Source organism: Corythoichthys intestinalis, chromosome 7, assembly GCF_030265065.1.
Source record: "Corythoichthys intestinalis isolate RoL2023-P3 chromosome 7, ASM3026506v1, whole genome shotgun sequence".
Classification (NCBI taxonomy): Eukaryota; Metazoa; Chordata; class Actinopteri; order Syngnathiformes; family Syngnathidae; genus Corythoichthys; species Corythoichthys intestinalis.
Window position 1 is genome coordinate 30321046 of NC_080401.1, and position 27261 is coordinate 30348306.

At 39.5% G+C, this 27261-nt stretch overlaps 1 protein-coding gene across 2 annotated transcripts; it reads left to right on the forward strand.

The window, feature by feature from the left end:
* On the forward strand, positions 1-27243 carry hdlbpa (high density lipoprotein binding protein a). 2 transcript variants are annotated; one of them, XM_057842142.1, is made up of 28 exons: positions 1-93; positions 6015-6086; positions 8648-8763; positions 8846-9024; positions 11244-11459; positions 11577-11783; positions 11850-12065; positions 12143-12349; positions 13523-13630; positions 13710-13814; positions 13889-13967; positions 14237-14376; positions 17112-17216; positions 17290-17403; positions 17480-17566; positions 19955-20086; positions 20174-20392; positions 20477-20698; positions 21845-22063; positions 22145-22283; positions 22936-23075; positions 23166-23270; positions 23338-23472; positions 23547-23690; positions 25579-25758; positions 25838-25954; positions 26025-26165; positions 26547-27243. In XM_057842142.1, exons 3-28 carry the CDS (start codon positions 8688-8690, stop codon positions 26637-26639), a joined length of 3825 nt encoding a protein of 1274 aa, XP_057698125.1. In that variant the 5' UTR covers positions 1-93; positions 6015-6086; positions 8648-8687; the 3' UTR covers positions 26640-27243. The 2 variants fall into 2 exon arrangements, with proteins under 2 accessions (XP_057698125.1, XP_057698126.1); XM_057842143.1 differs by lacking the exon at positions 1-93 and adding an exon at positions 585-755.
* The last annotated feature ends 18 nt before the right edge of the window (positions 27244-27261 follow it).

Consider the following 27261-nt stretch of genomic DNA (forward strand, 5'->3'; position numbering starts at 1 on the left):
ATATATTCGTCACGCGTCACTCCCACCTTCCTCGCCAGTGGAATTTCATCTCTGCTTCTGCACCTTCTGGGCAGACGAGAACACAAAAAAGAAGTAAGTCGTTGTATTTTCACGATTTCTTCTGTCTTTGCACGTCGCTAACAGCCATGGCATTGGTGCAAACGCGGGCTGAGTCGACTTGCACGAACACAGCGAGATGGGACCCATTACCAGGCCGAAGCGCCGTCTCTATTTTTTTGAACCTCGGCGTGCGTTCTGGCCTGGACTCTGTGTCACTTGGTTAGCAAGTGTGCCTACGTGGACTTAGCCATCTCGCAAGTGTAGTCGTGGAAGCTAACCAAGCTAATGCTAAGTTAGCCTAACTTGGCACTTTTTATCAACCTTGTCGATTAAATTGACACCCGAGCACGCATCCGTGAGATTAGCGTCGATTTATTTTGACATTTTTATATGACGTAAAGGGGGAAGTCGTCGCAACGTTGGCGTAGAGTTAGCCGAGTTAGCTCTCGCGGCTACGTGTCACTTCTAGCACTTCACGGCAAGTGTTTGTCTTAATTGGAAGACTAAAACGGCCATAATAAAGCTCATAATGAAGCCCATTTTAGATCACTAAGATTTCTAGGATGGTGACACGAAATGTTATTTTAAAGAATTTGAATTTTTGGTTTATTGTCTTCAATGTATTACGTGTATACCTGATAGCTAACAAGCGAGCTAGCCGTGTCTTTTCGAAGCTGTCAATCAGTCCAGAGAGGGTGAGAGACATACACACACCTACTTAAATCCCTAATCTGGGATTTGCATTTGTCTTTTAAAGTGTGTTTGCATCGTCAATGCTAAAGGGTCAAATCAAGTTGACAAAGACACTTGTGTTGTCACACTTAGATTACTGCTCTGATATTTGGTCATGTGCCGCTATAACTCATATAACAACTTTACAAACTGTCCAAAATAGAGCAGCTCGGTGTGTGCTTCGTTGTTCACTCAGAACTAACGTAAACTGGATGCACAACACATTGTCCTGGTTAAAAGTTAAAGACAGATTTACGGCTTCATTGCTTACTTTTACGAGAAATATAGTTACGACTAAAATTCCAAAGGTACTTTTCCAAAAATTATATCGAAGTTCTGATGAACATCAACATGAGACCCGTCATGCCATGGGGGGTAGATTCATTTTGCCTCATGTCAAAACAAACCATGGAAAAAGTTCAGTCATGTATAGAGCGATGTTGGGCTGGAACACTGTGCCAATTGAAATTATTTCTGCAGACAGTAAAAATCAGTTTAAGTTCCTTCTGAAGAGACATTTAATTAGTAATGAATTCTGAAACGAAATAACGTCAATGAACGTCAGGAAAACAAAGACTGGGTCTTTTCTGTACATGTACATGCATGTAGTATATAGATATGTATAGAGATATATGTAATGTGTATGTCTGTACTATATGTGCATTTATATGTAGGGGTGTGTGTGTGAGTGTATGGATCGGGAGGGAGGGGAGGGGGTGGGTGTGGGATTTTTTATTGTTATTTTTTCCGTATGCATTTTGGTTGGTGAGGCAAGCACTGGTGTAAATGTTTGAACGGAGCAGGCTGAATTGACTCCAGGAAGAGTAGATGTACCTGTTACAACTAATGGAGATCAAAATAAATACAAATACAAATACAAATACAAGTTGAGCCAGCTCGACGAGCAGAGTTCAACACTTTCTTAAATATTTTGTTTTCTCTCTTTCCAAAGTAGTTATATATTTATGTGTCCTTCCATTGAGCGATGAGAACTTTTTTTTTTAGGAGGGGGGGCTTTGATTGAGGGACAAAAATTAAGATACAAGTGGAAGATAATTTACTTCAGAATAGGCAGTAATAAGTAATAAGGTTCTTTTCTAACAAGTTACAGACCAAGTTAAAATGAATTTATGGAAAAATATGCAATTCCTTTTTTTCAGTCGAAGATTGAATACCCTACAAGTGACATGTAAAACTTAAAATGGCCTCAAATCTGTGTAGGAAACTACTGTAGATGTTATGGAGTACAAAAAAGCTTTTTCAAAAACTTGGGTAAGCCCCAAAAAATTAGTCCCTCTGAGGTGCGACTACCTAATTGTTGCTTATTATTGTTTAAGATACTGTATAGTAATAAAAACAAAAAAAGTTGTTATTAATTCGATCAACTGTTGTTATAAGCCTTTAACACCTGAGCCTATTTTGGCCGAATTTGCATGCTTTTGGTGTTGCCTTTATATTTCAAAGAAAAACTTGTTCACAATGGCCTGGTTGGGTCCCTTTTTTCAGGACACCATAACCTTCATGTTCAAACAGTTGTTTTCTTCACTGACCAATTATAATCAACATTTTGGACCAAAAAAGACAACAACAAAAAAATCTATTGTCAAAATTTGTAATATTTATGTCCCAATAACGACCAAACCTGCTCGAACAACTGTTTTGTAGCTTGATAATGTTTATTCAACTTGTGAAGATAAGCATTTAACAGAAAAAAAAATAACAATGATTTTATACTATGTTTTATATTTGATAATTCAACACAAACTGCAGGTATGGTCATAGACGTTTTTGGCCTCTACACATACTGTGGTCAACAACGGTGCAAAATGGTGAAAAAAAAAAATATAAACACATATATATCATCTAAGACAAAAAGGGTTTGGCAGATCTCTTTTTGAGGTTAGGTATTGCTTCCATCACCTTATCAAAAGTATATACATACAATCAAGCTTCTCGAACACACGCATCTACTGTATATTATATGTATATCTACCGTACAAATGGAAAGATTGATAGTGAGAAAAAGATCAAATATAACATTGAAAAAGTCTTTTGAAAAAAATTGACAATAAACTAGTTAAGTTCAATTTTTTTCAGGGACGCCCCTCAGTTTCCTCTCGAACAATACACAGTGCCACGTCATACACGTCACACAGCCCACTCATCCACTATTTGCGCAGTGGTGTCAGCCTGTCACTCTTCTCACTCGCCGACTCATCCAAAGAAAACGACAAATCTGGCCCATCCTCTTCCTCGAGTTGATGAAATAATACATTATGCTAGAGCTAAATTTAGTTTTCGATTCATTCTGCATGTTTCGAAGTCGCTCGCTCAGTCCAACCGGCTGTTGCTCGCTACCTCGACTCCCTTTCCTTAGGTAACTCCTCGCTCGACAATTTATTAAAAATGTTCACATTAAGCCTGAACGATATATCGTTTAAACATCGCCACCGCGATGTGCGCGATAGTCCCATCGCAAGGACGTGCGATAGTTTTTTTTTTTTAATTCACATACGCCTTGCTTTCTGCTCTGCACACAGCCTCACACCCTCCCTCTCCCAGCTCTTTGAACCTCACAGTCACTGCAGCACTTGTTTATTAAAGTTAACGATGCTGGTTGTCTTTGATCTTGCCAAAGAAGCGGACATCACAGCGCAGCAAGTGTCAATCATCGTGTAACTTGTTAAACAGTTTCTGCAAGGAAGTCGCTTTGGAATGAATGCGTGTGTGTGGAGACGTTCGAGACATATAAAATAAATGCCAGAAGTGATCATGAGGAGTTTGTAATTTCTACATGTCACAGGTAAGGTAAATAAACAGAAGTATTTAGTAAAGCCAAGAATTTTTCTACTACAGTACTTTATTCTTGTTCAAAAATGATTTGGTTGGACAGTTATGTTTAAAACTGATCATAATTATTACATTTGAAGTGCTTAAAACCATTTATTAATATATATATATATATATATACACACACACACACACACACACAGATTTTTTAAAATCATACTTTGGGGAAAACAGAGAAAAAAACATGTCTTATATGTATCTCTTTCCAATGCTAAATCTGAGTAATTACATTGAGCACACACACAAAAAATTAAAATTTGGGGGGCGGGGGGCGCAACTTCGCGGTTTTTCACTTAGTGCGGCGGGTTTTGGTCCCCATTAACCGCAAAAAACGAGGGATCACTGTACACTGTGGTCATGGTGAGTCATCCAAAGTCTTTCCAAACAGCTATTAAAGTAATCTAGTGAAAATGTCTTTAAAAAATATATATACATATTTTTTTAATATCGCAATATAATATCACAAACCCCCCAAAAAATCGCAGCAATAGTTTTTTCCAATATCGTTCAGGCCTAGTTCACATTATGTCCGTCCTTCGTGACCTCACAATTGCTCCTGGGATATGTAGTCGTTAATGGTGCTTTCGGTTTTGAAATAGGACACGAAATGATGGAAATGTGGACATAAACACATGGTCCATGCAGCGTTTTATTTGCTTATTAATAAGTCTAAATGCACAGCGTGACTGACACGAGAGAGGGCGAGGAATGAACAAGTTTGCTGGAACGGAAAGGCCATTTTTAGTTTGTTGATGTCGGCTACAGCTTACAGTAGTAATGTTCTTTGCTCCCTTTTGCAAGCAAACCATTGAAAACTAACAAAATTGGACTTGTGCTTGTAGACACTACAGAATATTAAAATATATGTACTTACTTACTGTACTTAACATTACTGCTGAGAGATGAATGGAGAAAGGAGGAGGAGGCTGTGAGAGCTATTGCTGAGGAAGCATGCTTACCGACGTTTGGCGAGGTAAGGTTTATGAGAACACAAAACTGCTTTGGGCGGCGCGCATCGTGTGAGCAAGGCATTATTGCACAACTGTTTAACTTTTAACGCAGCACATCTTTACCAATGGCATGCATCCCAAGTTCCAAAAACTCATTTCGTGGAGATGTTAATGGACCGACAACTGACACCCACTGTGCTCCATACATACACACTTAAGGCCACTTAATTTTATCAGTTTTATTATTAATAAATTATGATTATAATTCATATGAATAAATTATATTATTCACCCTCTGCAAACTTGCGTGCTGCACTGATTGGAACTTCGGTGACTGTCGGACTGAAAACTTAATGGCTAATTTTGCTGACAAAACAATCTGTGCTCTCTGTCAAGCAGTCGCTCTGAACAGAGGAAGCTCTCTCTTTGAACAAACAGGTTCCACTCCTTTCTTGCCTTCCCTCTTCTCACGCACATGCAGAAAATAATTGAAGTAGGCCATTCCACACATGATGTACGAGTTATTTTGCCTCCACGCTCTCACTCGCATTGTTGGAAAAAAAGGGGAGGGGGGGGCGCTCGCAAGTTGCAAAATCTGGAATGTTTTATCCAACTTGCGGGCATTAAGGAGCCACGATCAATACTAGGAAGACTCCCGGAACTTCTGGAAGACTTGGGATGTGCAGCGATGTCCGCCGGTGTCTGTACTTTCTCCGATCTTTTTCCATGAATATTGCTTTTCTTTTTGCTGGAGCAGCATTGCTATAATACCCAGCTTTCTTCTTTGGGGACATAATGCGAAAAAGGAGAACAAAAAAAACAAAAGATACTCCCTGTGCACAAACATAGAAAATAACTATGCACGAGCTAAGCAGAAACGCTGGTGCTGGGGACTAAATGTCAGATGAAGCGCAAGCGTCGTGAAGTTGAAACATCGTAGGTCGAGGTAATCGCGACCTGAGGACATGCCAATGTAGATGTAAAAATAATGGAGACATATGTTCTTTATCCTCTGCCAAAAAACGTCGCACACTGCAGCTGCATGAGTCACTTACCGCAGGTGTCTGCCGAAGTGTTACATGTACACCATAATCGAGCACAAGGGTTAAAATCTATTGGAAGTGACTTTCATTTTAACAGCTAATTATAGTTACAGTATATTTGCCATAAAACTACTCTTCTGTTATCATGGCACACATAACAGGTTTTCAGCACTATCAAAGGATGTTAAAAAAGAACACAAAAATATGCAAATGAATGTGAGGATGGATGTTTGAGTCTGTAGTTCATGTTTCACAGAATATTTGGCCAGGTGTACTCCTGCAATATTAAGCATATGACTTTATAGTATACTCATTTAATGTAATTCTATTTGGCAAACATTCCGACAATACTAATCTCTGCTTTTCTTTGTGTCAAAAGGCAAAAGCTGGCAGGCTGACGGGAATTTGCATCTTTACAGGACGGATTATCTGGTAACTGACCATTTAGCTGGTGAGTCCTTATTTTTATATATTTTTTATATCCTTTTTAGTACTGTTGGGCACAAAAGGGGACCTTTTGCTGCTTTTCTTCTTTTTATACTGTCGACGTGCTCCTGCCTGGTATTGACATTTTTCACCATAATTACTTAAAGTGCCCTGAAACGCGCATATGTCACCTTCTCTAATTCTAATTTTTTTGTGTGGCTTGCCCATGTAAATGTTTAAGATAACCTAAGTATTCATAAGATGCAGTTTTAAATGGTAATTTTATTCATTAACGGAAAATGCTATTTAAAGCAACCTGGCCCAGTGTTCCGAAGTAATTCTCTTTTTAACCTAGTAACTTGTTGGGCCACCCTTAACTGCAAAAAAACTGTTTTAAATCCAAAGTCTACATTCGTGAGTTGCGGTTGGAGCCGCCTTCATGTTTATTAAGTCTTGAGGAAGAGGCCACTGAGTGGGGGCTCTGAAATATGTAAGAGGAGTATGGGCCCAAATGGTCACTTCAAACTGAAGGAAATGTTTGGGATCAACCTACATCTACTGTTCTTCATGAAACTTACTACATTAAAAAGAAAAACTGTGCGTGAATGGTTGTTCGTCTCCTTGTGCCCTGCGATTGGCTGGCAACCAGTTCAGGGTGTCCCCTGCCTACTGCCCATAGTTGGCTGGGATAGGCTCCAGCACCTCCGCGACCCTCGTGAGGAAAAAGCGGCATGGGAAATGAATGAATGAATGAATGAATGAATGAATGAATGATTTAACCCCTGATAATACAATTAAGATTACCTAGCGATGGTGCCAGAGTTCCTGTTCCTATCACAAACACTGCTTTGTTCCCATTCCTCTCTAGGACAGTCAAATGATTCTTGTTAATGGAACTCATAAAGTCAGAAGTGTTGGTGAGGGACAAAAAAAATCCTCTTGTACCGGACATTGATAGTTTCGCACTGTGTAAATAAACGGCACAAGAAGTACAGAGCAAATCATCCACCAAATTCTAAGAGGTCAACAGGAACATGCTTGTTTGCATAAATTGCATTGTACATGTCTATTTATTGGTGTGATTGTGCCTATTCTCAAATATTAGATGTATAAACCGCCACCTTGCACAGAAGAAAAAAGCTGAAGGATAACAGTTGCATTGGTGTACATAAACAAGATAAGGTAAAATGCCAAAACGGGGTCTGAACAACCCACCAATGACATTTGATAATGACAGATTAGATAATCAAGGAAAACCCCAAAGTCCATCCGTGATAAACCTGTTTTGCCACGCGTCACACGTGCACAATGGATCATCTTTCTGCCTCTTGAGGCAACATTAGAAAAAAGTTTGTTTACCATGTCAATGTCATGAAAACTTAATTTATTCAATACAGTAGTTGAATTTCAAAAGATAAACTCATACTAGTCACAACACAAATTGAAATATTTTTTTTTAAAAAATAAATAAATAAATAAAAAAGAAAAACTTATTTGTGAATTCACTATTTAAAGTGCCGGTGACACGAAAAAGCATGTTTATTTCATAATACACGCGGTATTTTATGCCCCTGAATGATATGGACCGCTTGGATGTGTGTGGAAGCGATCGCTATTTTTATTTAGTTTTTTTAATCCCGTGCCATGCAAATGAGTGACTTCCGGCTTCGGTCTTGCATTGAGAAGGAGGGCGCTGTGACGTGTACGGTAGAAGACGTCCTCTTCACGCTACAGTGTACTGTTGTGTATGAGGACGAAGGATTCATCTGATTTTGCGGATTAATACGTTTATTTTTCGCATCACGCCAGCCAAACGGCTGCAGAAAAATCATTCTGTATGAGGGAGAGGCGTATGCGCCTTTTTGGGGTTTCAAAAGGTTCCCATTCACCGTGGATATTTACTGTGGGACCATTGGACTTACGAGGAAGTGAGTAAACATTTTGTTTTGTATTATGTCAAATACGAATACAGCGATTACAAAGTAAACACTACAAACTTCCTTAAAATGAAGGACTACTTACGTTTGATCATTGATAGGCATGTAAAAAGCTCTCCTAATGCTCATTAGCAGCAGCACGTTAGCTGCACAACAACTCCAGCCACCCTCCTCCGGGGAACGAACTGTAAATTGCTCTCCGCCGGGCGGTTTGCCGATCCGCAAAGACAGTCGACAACCGGGTCGTCATGTCAAATAATCCAGGATAGTTATGTGTGATTTTCCGCTTCGAAGACTTTGAAACATCACTCAATTCGGGTTAGCATGTCGGCTAGCTGTCACGCCTTCTGGTTTGTTTACATTCTCCGAAGCCGGGGAAGGGAAATGACATATGTCCGATTTAGGTGTCATAAAATATCGTTCGGGAGGTGCGACAGTAAAGGTGAAGTCGACAGTTTTGACCATTATGGAGTAATAATAATTTTGTGGCTTTTTGGCAGGTCTTTAGAGGGTAAATTTAATTCATCCTTCCATCTACTTAGAAGCTCTGCCAGTCTTTTAATACTTTGATCTAGTTTGATTCACAGTAAAATTGTCAATATTGCTAGTTTGAACAACACTTTAACTAGCATTTATTCCTCCCTTCCAGTGGCACACTCGGACTCTGTGTTAAGTGTGGGATTTCAACCATGAGCTCAGTCGCTGTACTTACGCAGGAACTCTTCAACGAGCACCGCATCGGACTCTTGCCGGAGCAAAGCGGTGGTAAGTGCCCCCCACCTCCTCTTCTTCCTTCAAATGTATTAAATTCCTACACCACGTGAAATTGTCCGTTTTATGGAATCAGCTGCTGCTGCTGTGGCAGCACCTGGTGCCACTGGTGGAGAAGAGGAAGACGCCCTCCCTACCTACAAGGATGCCTTCCCTCCACTGCCTGAGAAGGCAGCCACACCCGACGGCACCCAGGAGACTGCCAGCGCCTGGGCCAATAAAATGCGGTCTCTGAAGTCTTCCGTCATCACCCAGGTATCAGATTTTTGGGAAGCCATAAGACCAAATAAACCACCATGAAGCTTTGAACTAATTGGCTGCAAAGCGTCATTGCTTCAAGAAGCTTCATTTGGCCATCAGTGCTCCCTTGTGGGAGACAGTCAACCTCTGCTGCCACCTGCTGTCAACACTGTTGTCCAACATGCCTCCTAGCATGCATTGCAGCGCTACAGAATCACAATTAATGTTCTGTGCTAATTATTTCTTCAGTTACTGTTCCAGTTGTTTCAATACTTGCTATGGTATTTGGTAACACTTTATTTGACAGTGGTGCCATAAGACTGACCTGAACATTAATGAATGCTTATAACATATGAAATTTAGTGTTATCCGGCAAATTATCTCACTTTTGAATGGATGTAAAAGATCAAGCTGGACATAAATAGAGTTAGTGACGTAATTTGCCGGATGACACTTTCTATTCTATTCTATTCTATTACATGAGCATTCTGTAAGGCCCATGATCGTGTCATGTCATTAATCATGACTGTTTTATGACAGTAATGACACTGCTGTCAAATAACCCAATTATAATTAACCCAAATAAATCGACAAATAAGCCGCACTGGACGATAACCCGCAGGATTCAAAATGAAGGAAAAAAGTAGCGGCTTACAGTCCGAAAATGACGGTAGCTGTAAATGCTCTGGTTTCGAATGAACAAACGTTCCCAGTCTAAATGGATTGGGCGTCGAGCACCATCAATGCAGCCTTAGAGTTAACTGAGACACAATTATGGTGGATGATTTTGGTAGCAACTCGTTGGTTCCCTTTTTTTTAAATATATTTATATATATATATATATATATATATATATAAACCGTGACACCTTTTTAAAACGATATTTCGATTCTTTGCAGGAGCATATCGATAACCTTTTGGGATACAAAGTATCACGATATATCACCATGCCGATATTTTGTCACACTCTAGTTGACATCAAAGATTCCTTTCATTACGCTGCCTTCCCAAAACTGCAGTCTCGTCACATACAAAATAAAGTGAAAACATCTGTGAGTGAGCATACTCTAAACAACTTAAAACACGACTCCTGAATGCTATAAATTTGAGTGTTTTCAGAAAATTAAAAAAATATTTATACCCTCCTAAAGTTTTTTTAAAATCTAAACTTCAATGACATAGGGGTGAACGGAGTTAGTTGTCCAAATATTTACTCTTATATACTATATCTTCCCATTAACATATTTTGGAATAACCTTTCATCACAGGGACACTTAATATCTTGGATTGCTGATGAATAATTTTTTTTTTTTTTTTTTTTTTTAAAATCTGTCTGCCTGCACATCTTGTGTCGCTCAATTTAAACTGCAAATTTCAATCTTTAGTGTAATGTATAAAATGAATAAATTCAGCACATACAGTAATTTAACAATGAATCGATGTAGCTAAATATAGTTTTTTTATATAAGCAAAAATGTCCTCTTAGGTAATGTCAAGTGTGACCACCAACCCCATTCCCTCTTATACATTGGATTGTGGCACTGTATTACCAAAAGGGAGGTCGGCAACACTGTTGAGAGAAAAAAATGCCTAGTAGTTGGCATATCACACTTGTGTAGTCATTAATCTTCTCCTCCGTTGCAGCAAAAAAGCAAACCTTCAGACGAGTATTTGGGTTAAATCTGATTACAGCAAAGATTAACCAACCGTTAATAGCAAATTATGAAAAGTCTTGAAAGTTGCATGTTTAGCGTCAAAGGAGAGTATTAAGTTTGAAGGTCCTAAAATTGAAAACTGCTTATTTAACAAGTTTCTCAGGGAGATTGCCGTGCCCTCTTGTTTTACTGACTTCCCATTGGCATCGTGTTTCTGGAAAATACGCATCTGAATGCTTGTCCGGAAAGACTAGTGCAGCCTACACCCACAGGGCAAACTGTTAGCCAAAAAAAGTAATTTACAAAATGCCAAAAACTGATCAGTCTACCACAGGCCTATAATAGAAACATGACGGAAATAGATGCACAAAATCGCATCTATAAATCATGTAATGTGAATTTAAACAATCGTGGAGCTTTACGGTCACATCAATATGCAGACTTTTCTTTGTATCACAGAACGAGGCTGGGCTTTTTTTTTCCACTCTATAGTTGCAATTCAATTCATTTATTTTTTTAAGACATTTTCAAAGGTTATAACCACCCGTTTCAAACAGTATTTCTCTTACATCGAAACAGGTATTCCATGTTCCTCTGGAGGAGCGCAAGTACAAGGACATCAACCAGTTTGGGGATGGAGACCAAGGGAAGGTCTGTGTGGACATCATGCACAAGACTGGAGCCCACCTGGAACTCTCCTTGGCTAAAGATCAGGGTCTCTCGATTATGGTGTCCGGAAAGCTGGACGCTGTGATGAAGGCTCGCAAGGAGATTGTGTCTCGACTGCAGACTCAGGTGCAGAATAAATATATATATATATATATATATATATATATATATATATATATTTTTGATTAGGTTTTACAGTTTAGACCACTTTAATAGTGAATTTTTTTTTCCCAATTCCTACAGGCTTCAGCTACTGTGGGAATCCCCAAGGAACACCACCGCTTTGTTATCGGCAAGAATGGGGAGAAGCTGCAGGAGCTAGAGCTGAAGACCGCCACCAAAATCCAGATCCCAAGACCCGACGACCCCAGTAACCAGATCAAAATCTCTGGCACCAAAGAGGGCTTGGAGAAGGCCAAGCACGAGATCCTGCTAATCTCAGCCGAGCAGGTACGATCAGGGGTGGGAACCCCTGACCCTCCTTGTATATGTAACATTTTTTGGTTCCATCTGTAGGACAAGCGAGCTGTGGAGAGGGTGAACATCGACAAGGTGTACCACCCATTTATCACGGGCGCCTACAACAAGCTTGTCAGTGAGATGATGCAGGAGACTGGCGCTCGCATCAATGTGCCGCCTCCCAGCGTGAACAAGACGGAAATCGTGATTACTGGGGAAAAGGAGCAGGTGGCCCTTGCTGTGGCTATGATCAAGAAGATTTACGAAGAAAAGGTTACTTTTGAAGACTTCAAAAGGTGCTTTAAAGTCTGATTGAAGTCTCACATGCTTTTTTAAAAATTGCTTTTCAGAAGAAGAACGCCACCACCATTGCGGTGGAGGTGAAGAAATCCCAGCACAAGTATGTGATCGGCCCCAAGGGAAACACCCTGCAGGAGATCCTGGACAGAACCGGCGTCTCGGTTGAGATCCCACCTTCTGACAGCAGCTCGGAAACAGTCATCCTTCGCGGGGAGCCCGACCGCCTTGGTCAGGCTCTCACCGAAGTTTATGCCAAGGTGACTTAGCCAAGAAGGTTTTCTACTTAGATACTGTATTTTTCAGACTAGAAGTCACCCTTTTTCCCCTCCATAGTTTGCTTGGGCCTGTGACTGTTATACTAGGTTTGTTTGTCACTCACTTATTTGTTCTTGTTTGAGGACCCTAAAATTTTTACTTACCTGTTATTTATTTTTTATTTTTTTCATTGTTGGCATTTTCCCTAAATTATGTTGTTGCGCACCGTAATTTAAATTGCTGCTATGCTATAATTACCGACACCATTAAAAAGGTATTTAAATGCAACTTTCAATGATATGTGGTTGATAATTCTAAGAAGAAAAAAAAAAATTAAGGCAATGATGAATATTCAAAAGGATCAATTGATTATACGGGATTCAGTGAACGGACTTTAATCAGGACAAAAGTGAAAAGCTGATGACACAGAGTTATGCATGCTATACAGTATCATTTTAAGGTTTGAAGGGCCTAACACTGCACTTGCAGTTAATAAACTATTTAACACAACAAGCTCCAATAACCATATCAATGTAGACTATATGCAAAAATATTGCAGAGTTTTAATTTAACATTGCTTATTCACAAAAAGGATACCACGTTTAATTCCATTCCATTCATATTCATGGATCAGTTCAACAATACAAATTTTAGATGTTTTTGGTGTCGTCCGAGGAAATTAAATTTCGTCATAAAATGCTGTTGTGGCTAACTGCTCCCATGTGGCCAGAAGATTTTTATATTGTTTAGCCACATTGGCTAAGATGTTTCACGACCCAGCGCTTAGTGATGTAGGGGTTGTGACGCAACATTGCACGGATCACAAAACCTTTGTTCAGGAGTGATGCTGAAAATGAAACCTTTCAAGCATTTGGTAATGATTTAGAATGATATTAAGAGTTTGGTAAAAAAATATATTGCCTAAACAACTCATCTGGATAATTTATGTTAAGACTTCCTTGTCCACCATTTTATTTTTGCAGTACTTTTTCATCCATCTCTACTAAAACAAAATTCCCCCAAAAGTGTGACTTATGGTTTCCTCTTCATTGTGCATTTTTGGCTGTCCGAAATATTTATAATTATAGTCCGATATCTAGAAATACTTTGACTTGCTGTTATAAATTTTACTTGGGATTTTTTGTTTTAAAAAAAATAAATGGTGTGTTTTCCAGGCAAACAGCTACACTGTTTCCTCGGTAACAGCTCCCTCTTGGCTCCATCGATTCATAATTGGGAAGAAGGGGCAGAACTTGGCAAAGATTACCCAACAAATGCCTAAGGTGTGTCCAATTGATTACCCATGAAGTTTCTCAAAATTCCTGCTTTTATTTTCCTTTCCTAAAATGGTTTTCTATGTAGGTGCACATTGAGTTCACCGAGGGAGAAGATAAGATAACCCTGGAGGGTCCCACCAAAGATGTGCAGATGGTGCACACCCAGATTGAAGCCATTGTTGCGGACCTTGTCAGTATTGACTTTGCATGGTCTTGTGTCCTTTGTGCAGTCGTCTTCATAGTTTATCTACTTTACCTTGACAGATAAGTCGCATGGACTACACTGAGATCAGCGTGGATCCCAAATTCCACAGACATCTGATTGGGAAAGCTGGCGCTAACAGTAAGCACATACAATATTCTGCCTCTTAGTCCTTATTTTAACTCGTTGGCTGCCATTGACGGTAATAGATGAACCAGATCTGCTGGTGAACTGTTTTTACGTTGACCACACAATAACTTTGGCATATTACCTCTCATAACACTGACACAAGAGAAAAGGATCAACAGCCTTTCAACTTTTGTACATGTGTTAATGTATTATAAATTAACCACTTTCCAACTTTAGTAACTGCTTTGTAACTTCAAAAATGTATTGGTTATTGTTTGCAGTCAACCGCATCAAGGAGCTTCACAAGGTGACTGTCCGTATCCCCCCTGATCACGAGAAGAGTACCCTGATCCGCATCGAAGGGGACCCCCAGGGAGTGCAAGAGGCCAAGAAGGAGCTGTTGGAGCTTGCGTCACGCATGGTGAGTGAACCAGTGTTTAACCAGAATTTTTTTCCCCTTGTTACGTCCCACGGACAGCTCACTAAGGGCGTAACATAAAACGAGCCACACAAGGTAGGAGTGGACACTATTTATTTATAATAAGCAAACTCTCAATGAACAGAATATACAAATACGAACGAAGCTGGCTTCAGGGTAAGCCCAGGCCAAAATAACAAACAAAATGAATCTGTACTTATACCTCACCTGCTAACTAAACCCTGATTGTGAAAAAAGAAGATAAGGAAAAGACAGCCACTACCCTAGCTTCTTACACTAAACAAAACAGGAGAAAACTGGTTGAACAGAAATGGCAGCTTACCCCTACTGCTTCAGTGGCCGGGCGTGAAAGTGGCTAGAATTTCTTGCCGGAACTCCCCGACGTGAAAGTCGTCACGGAGCCAGAAATTTTGTTTATTTATTTATTTATTTTGGGGAGGGGGGTCCAAACCTCTTATACTGAAATGCAAAGAAAACTGTTTTAGCACAGTTATTTCTATAACACATACAAAAACAGATTTTCATTTAAAATTTTATTTTTTCAATGATTTGCAAAATAAAAGTTAACAAAAACGGCAATAACCCCAACCTCCATCTAATTTTTATTTTCCCTCGTTTCCTCACATACTAAATGCCAAATCTCAATTTTAACTACTTAAGAACATAGGATGTATATTAAAATTAATGTAAACATTAACTTTTTTTTTATAATTAAGATATAAGTAACATTCAGAAAAATATGTACAAATGACTTATATTATGCAGAGTGAAATGCAATATATTTTGAAGATCAGGCAAACATTGACTTTTTAAAATCATAATGAAATGACTAAGTAGCCTAACATAAATGAACAAATATAAGTCCAAAGTGTACATTGACAGCTAAGATGTTCTGAACATCCCCATCAGAGCAAATAAAACTAAATATGATAACTAAGCCACCTCAACTCTTTCGTTGCTCTTAAAGATTTGATCCATTTTATGTTGCATTGCCCTTTTTTGTCGCATCAATTCAACTTTTTTTTTTTTTTTTGCTGTTCCAGAAAACATGCAAATTTGAACCAATCAGAGCTAACTATCTCTGCTGATCACATGTCAGTATCTCAGCCAATTGAACGGATAAATGAGTCCAGGCGTTTTGCTTTGCTGCGTGCATTTGCACATTGACGTGACTCATCATCGTCAGACTCTGATAACTGCAGCTGCTGGAGAATAGAATAAATAATAAATATTGGTGGAAACTGATTATGATATACAAACTTTATTATGCTTGTTGTTAACACTTGTGTATGTAAATGTGATGTTGGTAGATTTTCTTCTTGGAGATGAAATGCATGTGTGGCAGCTTAGCATTGTTTTTTTTTTTTTCCCCATAGCGTTTTTACAGTTGACGTCATATTTTCGAAATCAAAGCACCGTGTACTGGAACAGCACTCCGGCCCTGAATCTTATACCGGAACTGCGTTCCTGACCGTTCTGGCCCACTTTCACCCCTGTTCAGGGCTCTTATTTACAGTGGTGAACAAAAAACGATCCAATAACGAATAAACACAAAAGACCGCACCGAAAAAGCGGGAGTGTATCAAACTAGCGATCAAATGCACACCAGAGTGAATGGCGAGCAAACGGCTGGCAAGGAGGACCGCGGCACGAATGCTGTCAAATGCGACCTCTCAGAGTGTTGACAGCAACAGGTTTTTGAAGCTTGCCGCCCTTTCATCATGACCAATCAACGGCGGCGACATCGTCGGCCCGCATGGCGTTGATCAGCTTTTGTCACAGTGGGAGGGGAAGCAGCCAGCTGGCAGAGACGAGGATCAGCTCACTGTTGGCTTCTCAGAATAAAACGATTAAACGGCCAGGGCCGTCACACCCCAGTAGTGGAGCCAGAAATAAAATAAATTTTTTCTTCATTATTTTGAACGGATTTATTTTTAGTTTGAACAAAAAAATTACATGTAAATTTTTATCCCGAAGTTTCTTTGTTTGAGACTATAAAACTACGCTCCAGCTGCTTTTATTTTGTACAGCAATCTCTGCTGAACATCTGGTGGCCACCGCCGTTTAAACACAACAGTGGAAATACACAATACAAACAATATTTTTTGGAAAAATACAAGAAAAACATCCACAATGACAAGGATACAATTACTGTCCATATACCGTGTGCGCCTTATGGTCAAACATTCAGGAGTGGTTAGAGTACAGTTCTCTTGCTTTTTTTATTTTGCAAAGACCTTTATCTGAGCAGTCTTTTTCTTTGTGTACCTGAATACACTTTTTAAATGGCTATTTTTAGACCCTTCAATTTCTTTCGGGCTTTTTTTCCCGCTATTTTTACCCCTCTGTAACTCTTTTGCCATCTTGGATGTACTCTATTTCATGTATTTGCACATTATGCATTAGCATACATAAATTTAGCAAATTATGTAAAGAGGGCCATTTTACAGAGACAGCTGCTCTACCGATTAGTTACATAACATTAGGGTGTCATCAATATATTGTGAATGTCTTTTTAACCTTAGCCACGCAGAAATGAAGCATGCAGAATCCAGCTAGCAAGCATTTTGCAGCATTCGCACGCTGTGCAGCTTGCCCACGCTGCATATTGGATTAATTTTTAGCCAGTAGTAGCTAGTCAGCGTGGTTTAAAGTTGTCACGGTGTACAGTGAACTGGTACATCATTGTTACTCAACATTTCTCCACTGCCTTACAGGAGAACGAGCGTACAAAGGATCTGATCATCGAACAGCGTTTTCATAGAGCCATTATTGGCCAAAAGGGGGAGAAGATTAAAGAAGTGCGCGACAAATTCCCAGAGGTGAGCATGTTACTCAGTTATGTCAACATAAACAATTTGTCAAACAATCTCATTTTTGGCATGTATTTTTTAGGTCATCATCAATTTCCCAGACCCCGCGCAAAAAAGTGACATTGTTCAACTAAGGGGCCCGCGAACTGAGGTGGAAAAGTGCTCCAAGTTCATGCAGAAGATTGTAGCTGAAATGGTAATGCTTAAAAACACTTCAGGTTCTGGTCAAGTATTTTGTCTTGTTTAACACTAACCCTAAGTTTCTTTATCAGCTGGAGAACAGCTATTCCGTCTCTGTCCCAATCTTCAAGCAGTTCCACAGGAACATAATCGGGAAAGGTGGATCAAACATCAAGAAGGTAGTGCGTTTTAAAAGACTTATGTGATCGTCGTGCATTTAAAACCCCTTGAATGTAGTTGTCATAAAGCCTAATATATGCTATCATTAAAACTCTTAATTAATAAATGGTACATGAGCCAAAGCTATTCAAAATTATACATTCTAGAGACTGTGAAAGTACACAAATTGGATAAAACCAGGAACGTAATAAACATTGATAAATGGCCAGACAACAATTAAACCAGATATCAGAATTTTTTTTTAAATAATTGGAAAAATGAAAAAAAAAATCCACTCAGGTTTGGTTTTAACTAGCAATAATCGCGCCTCTAAGTTTCATCAAATTACTATTGCTCACACTGTAAAAAGGGTTATAACAATTTGTAAAATTCAATGATTATAGCAAATGTGTAAAAGTCTGTCAAGCCTATTCAATTATTTAACTCATTGACTGCTGTTGACAGCACTTAGCGTCTGTTCCATTTTGACTTGGTGGAGCAATTGATTGTCCATCGACCCTCCGAGTCAAAATGGATTGCACACCTATCACCATCAATTGCATTAAATGATGAACATTCACATTGCAGCCCTCCTAGTTTAAATTAATTAAACATCCATCGTCCAGCAGACAGTTGGTCAAATACTATAGGGTGTGTGCTCAATTTTAGTGTTATGGTGTATAAGGTGTATAAGAATAATTAATACACTGAAAATACATTATAATAATGGAGACCTAGTTGATCTCATTTTGGGTCATGAAACCTTTTTTGCACCACATACCAGTGTGATGTTGGCAATGTGTGGCAGAAAATTAATATAAATATAACACAACGGGGCTGAAAACGAACGTGATGTGCAGGCAAAATGTGACTTACGCTTAATCAAATCTTTTTGAACAGCGGCCTCTCTTAAAACTTGATGGCAAATATCCTTGGTTGCAGGCAAAATAAATGCTTCTTCAATCTTGAAAGGTGTCTTGGCTTTAAGCAATCCAGTTCGTCAAAGGGTATAATGCTCTCAGTGCATTCGCTTTTGTTGACTCGTTTGCTATCTTTTAGCCATATATTATGCAGAATGGACTTCATGTAGGCTCGTCTTCTGGCTAAGCATGTGGCCTATTCCCTGTAAAAAAGATGTCCAAAGACATCACCGCACACAACCAACAGCAGCTAACATTACTGTTTACACTGCCAACACTGCCGCGCTGGGTTGCTATAGGTGTGCAAACACACCATTAATGGTGGCCAACCACTAGAGGGCGACGTACAAAAATATCTACTTGGATTTGTCAGTAGCAGTAGTAGACTAGCATATTGATGTGTCAAAAGGCACACGCCAGATTGCGGTCGGTAACAAATTATTTCTCCGCGCCACGGACCTGTGGTTGGGGATCACTGATGTAGGCCATACTTGTATACCAATATTGTGGCTTACATCGCACAAAATGGGATGTCCACATTAGGAGTGGGAACCTCTTGGTACCTCACGATACAATAAGATTTGCGATACAAAGCTCACGATAACGATGATCTGACGATACAACGATTATCGATACATTGGTCAGGAAATCATTGTAGGATATTCTACAAACAACTAATAAACAGAAAAACAAGCTTCTGCTGTGAATTGGAATTAGTTTATCATTAGTTGACGTCCAATCCGTTTGAACTGGGAGGGGAATGTTCATTCGCTGCCACCCTCCCAGTTCAAACTTCAAACGGATTGAACGCCTATGGCCGTCAGTGGCAGTCAACGCCAGGCAGTGAGGTAATTTTGGGCCATTTAAGTTCATTTACCTGTTGATTTTAAGTTACTTCTTGTTGATTTTGGGGTATTTTTGGGTCTCTTCCTGTTTTTCAGTTGCAGAACAGGAAATGACCTGGGAATCACCCAAATGAATAGGCAGTGACTCAAACTCAACAGAAAATGACCTGTAAATGCCCTAAAATGAAAAACAAGTGACCTGTAAATGCCCCGAAAATCGGACCGAATGACTGTGAATGCTCTGGTTTTGAATGAATGAGTGTTCCCAGTCTAAATGGATTGGGCATCGAGCACCGTCAGTGCAGCCTTAGATTTAACTGAGACACTATTATGGTGGAGGATTTTGGTAGCAACTTGTTGGTTAATTTTTTTTTTTTTTTTAAGACACTGACACCTTTTTAAAATGATGTCTCGATTCTTGGCAGGACTATATCGATAACCTTTTGGGATACAAAGTATCACGATATATCACCATTTCGATATTTTGTCACACCCCTAGTCCACATATGGACCCCAGATATTTTTAGGGTTTATGAGATTTTTTTTAAAGTACCAAAAAAAATGTCCTTTGCCTTATAAGGGGTTAAAGCATGCAACATAATGATAATAAATTGATAATTGTCTGCTGACTTTCTCATGTTAGATTCGAGAGGAAACCAACACCAAAATTGACCTTCCTGCTGAGAATAGCAACTCTGAGATGATAGTCATCACGGGCAAGAAGGCAAACTGTGAAGCTGCAAGAGTGCGCATTTTGGCCATTCAAAAAGAATTGGTATGACACAATTTTATACAGATGATTTTAGTTGTTTAGCATTTTGAAGCAATGGTGTGGTCTAAACACTTAATGTCTTGTCCCTAGGCAAATATCACTGAGCTGGAGTTGTCCATTCCCTCCAAACTGCACAACTCTTTGATTGGCTCCAAGGGCCGCTTTGTGCGTTCCATCATGGAGGAGTGTGGTGGCGTGCACATCCACTTCCCCAGTGAAGGCTCGGGTATCGACAAGGTCACCATTCGGGGCCCCGTGGAGGAGGTGGAGAAAGCCAAGCAACAACTTTTGGCCCTAGCTGAGGAAAAGGTACTTTATATAATTTTTCATGTAGAACCACATCAAGATTTGTTTTAATTTTTGGTTAAAATTCCTGATTTGTAAACCCACCAGCAAACAAAGAGCCATTCAGTCGAACTGCGCGCCAAGCCTGAGTACCACAAGTTCCTAATTGGCAAAGGCGGCAGCAACATCCGTAAGGTGCGTGACAGCACTGGTGCCAGGATCATCTTCCCCACCGCCGAGGATAAAGACCAGGAGCTCATCACGGTCATCGGCACTGAGGAGGCCGTTCGCGATGCTCAGAAGGAACTGGAGGAACTCATCAAGAGCTTGGTAAGCCAATAAGACGGGTTCCATAGGCCTAAGTTGGGTTTTCATTTACCGTATTTAGGAGGCTTTAACTCATTCACTACCAAACATGTCACAAGACATCCCCTTCTTTCAAGCACCACAGAAAATTGTGTTCTATGGCTACTTGAACACAGAACTTACAGAAAGATGAGATTCTCATCTTTCATCATAAAAAAAATCTTTTTAGTTCTTTAGCTATGAGCAGTTAAACACAATAAACAACATTGTTATGTCTTTGGTAGTGAACGAGGGGCCACAAAGTGATAATAATCAGTTTTTGTGTTTGGTCGACTAATTTGCTCCTATATAATTTACGATATGTTAATCTTGGCTTTAGATTTTTGTCCGAAATGTTCACTGCAACCTGAAACTATGCACAAAGAAAAGTTGGACTATGAATATTGTGTAACTATCATTAATTTTCCCCCAAATAATGTTTCCAAATCTCATTTTGATTGATTACAATGATTGTCAGCGTTAATATTTTTTTTGGTTACACTATTGGAATTTCTCCTGTGACGGTGTCAAAATCATGGCACAACACCTAATATGAATAATCATGATAACTTATGATGAATGTCATTAAGTTTTCTAACCCTAACAGTTTCTAAACCCTATTCCAAAGACATTTGACACAATGTCAACTTTGCATCTAATGTGACATAATTTACTAAATGAGCTGTCGTAAGCATTCATTCATTTTTTATGTCAAGTGTCATGATTGAGGCATTCAAAGTCATATTGTTTGAATAGAATATTTACTGTTTATTTTCACATTTTTGGTTTTTAAAATCTAAAAAATTGAGTCTTAAGCGGTGAAAAAGATGCATTAATGAATGTCTACGGGGTTTTTTTCAATTCAAAATATTTTAAACTATTTTTTATGAGATGATTAGTACGAAAGATGAATATTATATTTTTAAACTGTATTTAAGATAAAAGAATTTAGGTTTTCCTTTAAAAAAAAAATCAGAATATTTACAAATGACTATTAAGACGTTCATAAGAGGATATCGACAGTTATTTGGTCAACGTCTCTAAACGGTTAATCAAAATGTTTCATAAATCTGATCATCGATTAGTTGACGATTGAGCACGTGATCTTAACCACTCGCGCTCTACTCACAGGACAATGTCATCGAGGACACCATGAGCGTGGACCCCAAGCATCACCGCTACTTTGTCTCTCGTCGCGGCCAAGTCTTGCGCGACCTCGCCGACGAGTACGGCGGCGTGATGGTGAGCTTCCCCCGCACAGGCACGCAGAGCGACAAAGTCACCCTTAAGGGAGCCAAAGAGTGTGTGGAGGCGGCCAAAAAGCGCATGCATGAAATTGTTGATGACCTGGTGAGTACGCGGCACGTTTTTGTTTTTATCTTTATTTTGTCTTTAATGCCAAAACCACTCAAATGCTCCTATTGTCCCCAGGATGCGCAAGTGACCATCGAATGCACCATTGCTCAGAAGTTCCATCGTTCCATCATGGGCCCCAAAGGCTCCCGAATCCAGCAGATCACCAGAGATCACAATGTGCACATTAAATTCCCTGATCGTGAGGACCCTCAAGGTAAGGGAGAACCATGATGAAGGACGACTCGCAAGATCTCTATTGTGTTTAACATCATAAAGGGTTCTTTCAGTACGATTATTTGTTAGGTGGTGGATTGAGAAGTCATTAACATTGGATGTGCTTCAGTTTTATCAAAATTCCTAGAGCATATTGCACCTATGTAAAGTTTTTCAATTGTTAAATATCCACATTTTCTTTCAAATGTACTTATCTTTACAACCGCCTCCCTCCCGTCATAGGGCACTGTTTTTTTTAATCTGCCATTGATGGACGTACAATCCATTTTGACTGGGAAAGCCTGTTGGCAAATGATCGCTGCTAGGCCTTTAGTTCTTGGTCTTGTTTTTAAAACATACATTTCCCCCAAAAATGCGACTTGTTTCTTCCCGATGCGTTTAAAAAAAATTTTTTTTTAACATTTGTGACTCGGTTTGAAGAATTTGGTATATTTTCTAAGCTTAATCATCAATGACTGACGTTTTTATTCTTTTTTTTTTTTTTTAAATGTAACATTAGAATATTCTTTTCACTGGCCTTCAAGATTGTGTAGATTAGCATAGTTAAAGTGGCATAAATGTCTTAAAAATCATGATTTTATGTGATTCAATTGAATTTTGAAAATATTTTAATATTTTGTTCCCCCTGGCAGCTGTGGAGGCCATTCAGGAGAATGGTGAAGCCAACGGTGAATTAAAGGAGCCTGTCGATCCAAACGCTCCCAAGAAATGTGACGTGATTGTGATCTCTGGCCGTAAGGAGCGTTGCGAGGCTGCTGCAGAAGCACTGAAGGTTTCAGTTGGAAAAACAAACAAACCTTTTTTTTTTTTTTTTTTTTTTTTTAATTTAAAAAAATTTTTTTTTAAACTTTGCTGCTTTCAGGCTTTGGTTCCAGTCACCATCGAGGTGGAAGTGCCTTTTGAGCTTCATCGTTACATCATCGGGCAGAAAGGAAGCGGAATTCGCAAGATGATGGACGAATTTGAGGTTCATACACAGTTAGCTTGTTTTGTTACGGGGCTTGTATTGTAATTAAATACTTTGCACCGGGCAGGTTAATATTCAAGTGCCTGCTCCTGAGCAGCAGTCCGATAAAATCGCCATCACCGGCTTGGCCAACCACCTGGAGCGCGCCAAAGAGGGACTGTTGGAGCGCGTAAAGGAGCTGCAGGTCGAGCAGGAGGATCGGGTCGGTGTCTCCACACTCAAAATATGTTGCTGCAAACGTACAACAAACGTGTCACTCATATTTTTCACTTACAGGCACTCAGGAGCTTCAAACTGACCATCACTGTGGACCCCAAATATCACCCCAAGATCATCGGTCGCAAGGGTGCCATTATTACCAACATCCGCACATTGCACGATGTGAACATCCAGTTTCCGGAAAAGAATGATGAAAACCAGGTACTTTATCCAAAATTAATTGTGCAAGTAAGTCACTCTGTGGCTGCCATTGACTGTGAAAGATGCCCAATCTATTTGAACTGGATTGGACATCTATCACTGTCAATGGCAGTGAATGAATTAACATTTCGGCCCATGAAGCTGGTTAAACATGCTAACGTGATATTTTGTTTGCATGTGTAGCCCACAAAGTATCAAGAGCTGTCATTTTCTAGAGTTATTTAACATACATCAACATTAAAAAAAAAAGTTAATATGATGAATTGAGAAAACAATTTCAAAATCGCCTAGATTTGCATTAACAGCAATTCTTGTCTTTTTGTGTTTTTGGTGCAACTACTACAACCTCGAGCAAAAAGTATGGAATCGCCAGTCTCGGACAAGCACTCACTCAGACATTTTATCATGTAGAACAAACTCTGATAAAAAGATAGAAAAAATTATGATTTAGTTCAAAAGGGCAACTCTTTAGCATTCAGAAACACTAAAAGAAATTAATAAAAAACCTTGTGGTGGTCAGTAAATTTTACCTTTATAGAGCAAGTGCAGGGAAATATAGAATCACTCCATTCTGAGGAAAAAATATGGAATCATGAGAAACAAACAAATAACAATCAAAACACGTCTCTAGTATTTAGTAGCACCACCTCTGGCTTTTATGACGTTTGCAGTCTCTGAGGCATGGACTTGATGAGTATTCATCAATTAGGTGCCAACTCTTTGATTCCAGTTGCCAGATCATCATTTCTGTGGACCATTTTTTTCCAATTTCCACCACAGGTTTTCAATTGGGTTGAGATCTGGGCTATTTGCAGGCCATTACATTGACTGGATGATTCTTTCTCCAAGGAATGCTTTCAGTTTTTAGCTCTGGCATGATGCATTGTCATCTTGGAAAATGACAAACATATTTTCAATTGAAAGGATAAGAAAGCTGTCTAAAATTTTAATGTAAACTTGTGCATTTATTGAAGATTTAACCACAGCCCTCTCCCCAGTGCTTTTGCCTGACATGCAGCCCCATATTATCAAGGACTGAGGGAATTTCACCTTGTCAAGAGTCAAGAATCTGCATTGGACAAGGTGATGATGCTGGAACTTTTGTTTTTTGCCATTCCGGTGAGATTTACAAAGATGACCGCCTGAAGAAAACATCAAAATTCCCTCTGCCCTTGATGATATGGGGCTGCATGTCAGGCAAAGGCACTGGGGGACAGCTTTCTTATCCCTTCAATTGAAAATGTTATTTTCCAAGATGGCAATGCATCATGCCACAGAGCTAAAGCTGTTAAAGCATTCCTTGAAGAAAGACTCATCCAGTCAATGTCATGGCCAGCAAATAGCACAGATCTCAACCCTATTGAAAACCTGTGGTGGAAATTGGAAAAAAAACTATGGTCCACAGCAAGGCTCCGACCTGCAAGGATGATCTGGCAACTGCAATCAAAGAGTTGGCACCAAATTAATGAAGAATACTCAAGTCCACGCCTCAGAGACTGCAAGCGGTCATGAAAGCCAGAGGTAGTGCTACTAATTTCTAGAGATATTTTGATTGTTATTTGTTTCACATGATGATTCCATATATTTTTCCTCAGAATGGAGTGATTCCATATACTTTTCCCTGCACTTGCTCTATAAAAGTCACATTTACTGACCACCACAATGTTTTTATTCATTTCTTTTCGTGTTTCTGAATGCTAAAGAGATCCACTTTCCACTTATTTTTTTCAAGTTTTTTATCTGAGGTTGTTTTACATGATAGAATGTCTGAGTGAGTACTCGTCCGAGACTGGTGATTCCATACTTTTTGCTAGGGGTTGTACTTTCCAGACAGTAAATGTGATAGCCCATATTTTACATTGCTAATTTAAATGTATTGTATCCATAGGACCAGATTACCATTACAGGGTATGAGCACAAAGCCATAGCTGCTGGCGATGCCATCCAGGCCATCGTGGAGGAGTTGGAAGAGATGATCTCTGAGGACATCACTTTGGACAGCAGGGTTCATGCACGCATCATTGGCGCACGCGGAAAGGGCATTCGCCGCATTATGGATGAGTTCAAGGTAAGTAGAAGCTCTATTGGATTGTTCCAACTCACTTTTCAGTTACAATAGTATCAAATGCTTCTTTGTCCCTTTCCAGGTTGATCTCAGGTTTCCTCAGAGCGGAGCCGCCGACCCCAACCTGGTGACTGTCACGGGTCGCCCTGAGCTAGTGGACGAAGCCATCGACCACCTTCTTAATCTCGAGGAAGAATTTGTAAGCACTTTTTATTTTGCCCTATTCTTTTATGCTGTGAAACTAGGTGGTAATCAAGCTTGTGTTTCAGCTGGCAGACGTGGTGGAGAATGAGGCAAAAATGGCATACATGAGACCCTCGGGGGGCAGCCATGCGTCCACTGACGAAAGTCGTGGACCCTCTAAAGGCTTCGTAGTGCGAGAGGCTCCGTGGACCACCGGTAACGAGAAGGTGAGTCTTTGCTCACAATTTGACTGAGAGAGGCATTCATAATTTGATGCCTATCACCGTTAATGTCACTGCATGAGTTAATGGTAAATATTCTTTTGAGTTCTTTTGCATTAAAAAAAAGGTATCCTCCTAAAATGTTTCCATATCTAAGTTTTGATTTTATTTTTTTTAATTTGTAAAAAGAGAAGTCGAATTAATCTTCTAAAGTTTTTAAAATATATATATTTTTAAAGCAAAAACCAAAAAAAAGAATTGTTTACATTTTCTGAAAAGGAGAAAGTGGAAATATAATTTTTAAATCAAATGAAGAAGGGGGAAAAAACGGTAAATATCATTTAAAACATATATATATATTGGGTATCTTTTTTTCTTTTAATTTAGGCTCCTGACATGAGCAGCTCTGAGGACTTCCCCAGCTTTGGCGCCCCAGTGTCTGCTGCCAAGGCTTCACCCTGGGGGCCCAAACGCTTTTAAAGGAAAAAGTCTTCTACCAGACACAATCTCTCCCCCACCCCCCTCATCCTGAAACCGGATCGCTGACCCCTTCAAAATCCTTCAATTCTCATTCACCCGTCAGTAAGAGGGGAAAAGAAAGAGAAGCCTGGTATTTTGTTTTGTCATATTTTGGTAGAGCTGCCCTTTTAATCCAGAGTTGCCTTGGCAAGTTTTGGGAGGGGGGCAGCTCTATTTGTGCCCCCCGTACACTTGCTTTCAAGTATTTGTCATTTGTGCGTCCATTTGCTCGTGACACCTTGTCGCCTTATTGTTCACGTTGACGCAAAACTGCCAGATGCTCGGAGATGATGCAAAATCCTTTAAACCAAAAAAAAAAAAAAAAAAAACCTGAAAACACTAGTACCACACCTCTGGCACATTGAACCTCACACACTTAAAAAAAAAATACTAAAATGAAATGAAATAAAAAATGAATAAATAAAAACAAGCCTCATGTCAACTGTCATCTCGTCCACATTTTGGGGGTCAGTGCCCAGTCCCATTTGTCTTCCAGTTGCAAGGCAGAGTTTCTGTTCAACAGCAATGACCCTTTTTTTCTTTTTTTTTTTTTTTTTTTTTTAAATACATCAGCCTTAAAGAC

Bases quoted from the DNA above. Each gene is read 5' to 3' on its own strand.
- hdlbpa (XM_057842142.1), top strand. From the start codon at position 8,688: ATGAGCTCAGTCGCTGTACTTACGCAGGAACTCTTCAACGAGCACCGC. The intron at 20,393-20,476 runs GTACTTTATATA...TAAACCCACCAG, and splicing joins TGGCCCTAGCTGAGGAAAAG to CAAACAAAGAGCCATTCAGT. The intron at 22,064-22,144 runs GTGAGTACGCGG...TATTGTCCCCAG, and splicing joins ATGAAATTGTTGATGACCTG to GATGCGCAAGTGACCATCGA.